Source organism: Oncorhynchus masou, unplaced genomic scaffold (assembly GCF_036934945.1).
Source record: "Oncorhynchus masou masou isolate Uvic2021 unplaced genomic scaffold, UVic_Omas_1.1 unplaced_scaffold_2292, whole genome shotgun sequence".
Classification (NCBI taxonomy): Eukaryota; Metazoa; Chordata; class Actinopteri; order Salmoniformes; family Salmonidae; genus Oncorhynchus; species Oncorhynchus masou.
This window is the reverse complement of record NW_027008759.1, coordinates 1,504-6,374: the sequence shown is the minus strand read 5'-3', so window position 1 is coordinate 6,374 and position 4,871 is coordinate 1,504. Positions and strand designations below refer to the sequence as shown.

Genomic DNA, 4,871 nt, shown 5'->3' with positions numbered 1-4,871 from the left:
CTTAAAACACAATAAGCACACAATTGCAGAGCTACGGCACCAATCTGTTTATAACACATAAAAGTATGACCACACCATCAGAGGATTAGAGAGGGAAGAAATGGAGACGGGTCCCAATTATAGCAAAGATGAGGATGAGTTGCCCTGCTTACCTTCCTTTGGGCGAGGTGAAGCTGAGAAAAATCTATTAATAACCTACCTGTGGGTAAATAACACGCTAAATGGGATTATCATTGTATATGAACAGAGGATATCTAATTGTAATTCAGAAACATGTTATGCCTAGGTGACTTTCAAATAAGTTGCCTTAACTGAGAAACCAAAAGATCACTGCACTCACTTATTGATATGTGTGTGGCTCAGTTGGTAGAGCATGGCACTAGCAACAACTGGGTTGTGGGTTTGATTCCCATGGGGGGCCAGTAGGAAGCAATGTGAAAATATAGGTACTCATTACTGTAAGTTGCTCTGGATAAGAGCATCTGCTAAATTACTAAAATTCAACCAAATGAAGAGATGTAGTTTGACCGTTCAATTATCATCTCGCCTCTTCCTCTCTGATAATACCAGTTGGATAACACCTCAACTGACCTGTGGGTGGCAGCAATAAGCCGGAAAGCATCAAGTCCGCCAGAAAGTTACAAGACGATCCGGGATCCTTGGGACATCCCTACCCCATAACATATGACATTTTAAATGTTTAAGGGAAGGGGTTAAGTTTTGGGTAGGGACGTCCCAAGGATTCCAGATCTCACTGACTGAAGAAGAAGGGGCAATAGAGATGTGCATCGATCTCGGTCTGGTGAAACCCTTATCAAGTGAATACGGTTCTGGGAAGCTTCTAGACAAATACATAGTCACCCCGGTGAGATCCTGACAGTTGTCTTTGAATGATAATTAGTCATCATCAGATCTCAGCGCTAGAGCGCGCTCGATGAAATTTGACCAGTTATTAGTTTACACCGAGTTGCATTGTGGGAGTAGTCTTACTTCCGGACGGCAGCGTGTTGAAAAAGCATTGTAAGGACTGGATTTTTTTTTAAATCAAGAAACCCGCTTATTAAAATTTTTTGCTTTCCCAATTAGCCGTCGATATGGTAAAATTGTCGGCAGAGCTAATTGAGCAGGCTGCTCAATACACAAACCCCGTGCGCGACAGAGAGCTGGATCTGCGAGGTAAATAAACCTGCGCATTTCATGCTAGCTAGCTAGAAAAGCTAACTCTGGTTGGCTAGGCCTTCGCACTGTAATAACTGATGGATAGTGATTGCTAACTGCTAGCTACACCACCAACACTATCTGGCTAACCTTATGCTGGTATGCTCTGCTCTCATTTAGGTTACAAAATTCCTGTACTTGAAAACCTTGGGGCTACACTTGACCAGTTTGATACCATCGATTTCTCTGACAATGAAATCAGAAAACTGGACGGCTTCCCTTTGCTCAAGAGGCTCAAAACGTTGCTCATGAACAACAACAGAATATGGTAACTTTCGCAGCAATTGTGTTGTCTATGATTGCTAGAATTCGTTTAAAGGTTAGCTTCCTAGCTAGCTATCACTGTGTTTTGTGTGCTCCCTACAGTCGTGTTGGTGAAAACCTTGAACAGGCATTGCCGAGTATGAGGGAGCTGATCCTCACAAGCAACAACATCCAGGAATTGGTGAGTTATCATACATCCCATCAGTGAATGGGTCAAGGCCTTATCTGATCAGATCTTTTAAAATAATTACTGATTGGGAGCATTTTACTTATGCATGTTGTTGATTGGAAAAATATGACCTGTGCTGTTATTTAGCAATATTTGTGACATGATTGTGCTCCTGTGTTCAATTACAGCGGTTGAACCATCGATTTATTTTTAATGTGTTGGCATGTTTTTAAATGTGCTTTTACCTCCAGGGTGATTTGGATCCGCTAGCCTCAGTGAAGACATTGACCCTTCTCAGGTATCTCATGATCAATACTTGTCTCTACTACAACACCTAGTTAAGTCAGATTCATGCATTAGGTTGCTATCAATTTCACTGTAAATTGCAGGACAAGATGAGTTGCTATATTTGTGCACCTAAATCCTGTGTTTTGTGAGTCAATATCGTAATCTCTGATTTTATGACATCTCAGTCTCCTAAGGAATCCAGTGACCAACAAGAAACACTACAGGCTCTATGTCATCAACAAAATTCCCCAGATTCACGTGCTTGACTTCCAGAAGGTCAAGTTAAAGGTAAGTGCATGCCATCGTTCAGAAACTAAATATAGAAAAGCGTTGTCATTACCAGGTCCAAAGGGTGGTCGTCTATAACACAGGTCAGGTTGTATGAAACAACATTGTTTTTTGTAATGATGTAGGCCTTTAGTCAGGGCAAACAATCACATACCGTTGGACTTGGCCTACGAAGGCCCTAGTTTTTCATCTTTGCAGTGCAATGATAAAGAAGCCTGCAGAATAGAAGGAAATGTATAGGAGAGCTCTGTCTTCCATACAGAGAGTGCTGTATTTGTATGTTTTTCCCAAACCTCTGTCCATCCTTCTCGTGAAGGTGTCGTTGTCTGATTGGAAAAGCTCTCACTTTAACTGTGATGTATTACCATAGGAGCGTCAGGAGGCGGAGAAAATGTTCAAGGGCAAACGAGGTGCTCAGCTTGCAAAGGATATTGCCAAGCGGACCAAAACGTAAGATGAAAGTCCCTGTCGGACGGCAGCTCCTTAGAATCACTGGACACTGGCTGGTGGGGGTGTCGGACAATCACCGGAACACTCTAGAATTGGACTATCTGCACCACCGATCACTCTTGTAGATGGGGTGTTGCGTAGCAACTGGAGTATCTAAATATGTGTTGACCCAACTACTGTAAACACCCCCCATGCAACAGTGTTTCTTAGGAGTGCCGTCTCAATGGCATTTCCTGTCGTATCAGTTTATTTGACTCAATAAGAAAAGATACTACACCTGAGCTACTACACTGGTTGAGAGGCTAGAGAAGCACCCCTCCCCTCCATGTTCTCTCTAACTCTGCTGGTGTGCGTTCTCAGGTTCACCCCCGGAGCTGCTGTGCAGCAGCCTGAGAAGAAGAAGATGGGACCGTCTCCCGCTGACGTGGAAGCGATCAAGGCACTTGATAATTTTATTTATACATTTTTATTTAGCGCCAGAAAATGTACACTCGCTGTGTAGTTTGTTCCTTTTGGCTAGCTTTCATTCCACAGATTGTGTGTTCAAACTCATTGCAACACATGGATTAGACCTACGTCATTGTTTTCAGACAGCTCAGTTTCTATACCACTATTCCATTGACCTAATGTAATGTTCACAATTTTAATGGTCAATTTATGGTCTGCTAAACAAATGAATGTAACGGGACTGGCAATCTACTCTAATGGTTCTTTCAAAAAGAGTCTGTTCATCAAAACCGAAATGCCCATCTAATGTAATGGTTCTGTATGTATGAACTAATACATTTATTCTGTGTCCTACCCAGAATGCAATAGCTAACGCCTCGTCTCTGGCCGAGGTGGAGAGGTTGAAGGGGATGCTGCAGGCTGGTCAGATCCCCGGACGGGAGGTCAGACAAGGTGTGTACAGGCGACTAGATCTTCTCCATATGACATGTCCAAGGCATGTACTGTGTGTCTGTCATGTCCTGCGTTGTCTGAGGATTTAAATGAGCCATCGATGGACAAAGTAAACAGCATTATGGGGCAGAGGGGTTTGTATATATGGTTCTTTGACTGGTTCCGGACTATTTCTCTTGTTGCAGTCCCCCCGGAAATGGTGGAGGTGGAAGAGGAAGAGGAGGAGAAGACAGAGGAAGGAAATGGAGTGGAGGAGATGGAAGAGGATGTGGTGGAGGAGGTACAGGGAAAGGTGGAGGAGGTACAGGGAAAGGTGGAGGAAGTAGATGTCAAGGAGGTAGACAAGGGGGAGGAGGGTGAAAAACAAGAGTCTGAGGAAGATGAGTCTGAGGACGATGATATGGATGAAGACTCACCGGTGAACGGATCATGATCGTTTTATGCAGATCTCAAGTCTTGCTTGATTTGTAAGTTTATATTTGTTGAGCATGCATGTAATGCCATTTTTGTTATTTTGAGAAATGAAAATACAATAAACATTTTTTTACAAAACAATGCAACCAATGATTACTGATCCAGAATAAACTGATGTCTATACGGTCTTATCTAATACAGGCATACATCTGTTAATACATTTCCAGATTTTTATTTCACTTTAAAATGGTGTGGTATATTTTATTGATCAGTGGGTTATTTTAAATATCACACTTATTATTGCACACAGTGAGTCCATGCAACTTATGTGACTTAAACACATTTTTACTCCTGAACTTATTTTGGCTTGCAATAACAAAGGGATTGAATACTTGACACAAAACATTTCAGCTTTAAATGTTTAATTTGTAAAAACATAATTCGACATCAACAGTAAGATGGTGCCGACAGAGATGGTCGCCTCGCTTTTAGATATGTAAAGTTAGTATTTCTTACATTGTTAGCCCAGAAAATCTGCCGTCACTGACAGTGGCTGCTGCCAACAAATCTCCTGACATTTTAATACATTTAATAAAGATATCACTAGTCAACATATCCTACATTATTCATCTCATATGTATATACTGTATTCTATACAGTCTGCCTATGCTGGAATGGAGTCAATGGAATGGTATCAAACACTTGGAAAAACATGAGCTGTCCTCCCCTCAAAAGTGTAGTATTTGGTCCCATATTCTTAGCATGTAATGACTACGTCCCGCTTGTGACTACAAACTCGTTGGATGCATTGTGTGTTTTGGATGATGTTTTACCCAATAGGAACTGAATGGTAAATTATGACTGGAGTAGATATGATGTT

General features: G+C 41.7%; 1 protein-coding gene across 1 annotated transcript; it reads left to right on the top strand.

Annotated features, from left to right (window-relative positions):
* The first annotated feature begins 969 nt into the window (after nucleotides 1–969).
* LOC135533247 (U2 small nuclear ribonucleoprotein A'-like) lies at nucleotides 970–4,132 on the top strand. Its single transcript, XM_064960654.1, has 9 exons — nucleotides 970–1,176; nucleotides 1,339–1,486; nucleotides 1,585–1,663; nucleotides 1,903–1,949; nucleotides 2,125–2,227; nucleotides 2,598–2,677; nucleotides 3,038–3,116; nucleotides 3,484–3,577; nucleotides 3,763–4,132. Exons 1-9 carry the CDS (start codon nucleotides 1,095–1,097, stop codon nucleotides 4,008–4,010), a joined length of 960 nt encoding a protein of 319 aa, XP_064816726.1. The 5' UTR covers nucleotides 970–1,094; the 3' UTR covers nucleotides 4,011–4,132.
* The last annotated feature ends 739 nt before the right edge of the window (nucleotides 4,133–4,871 follow it).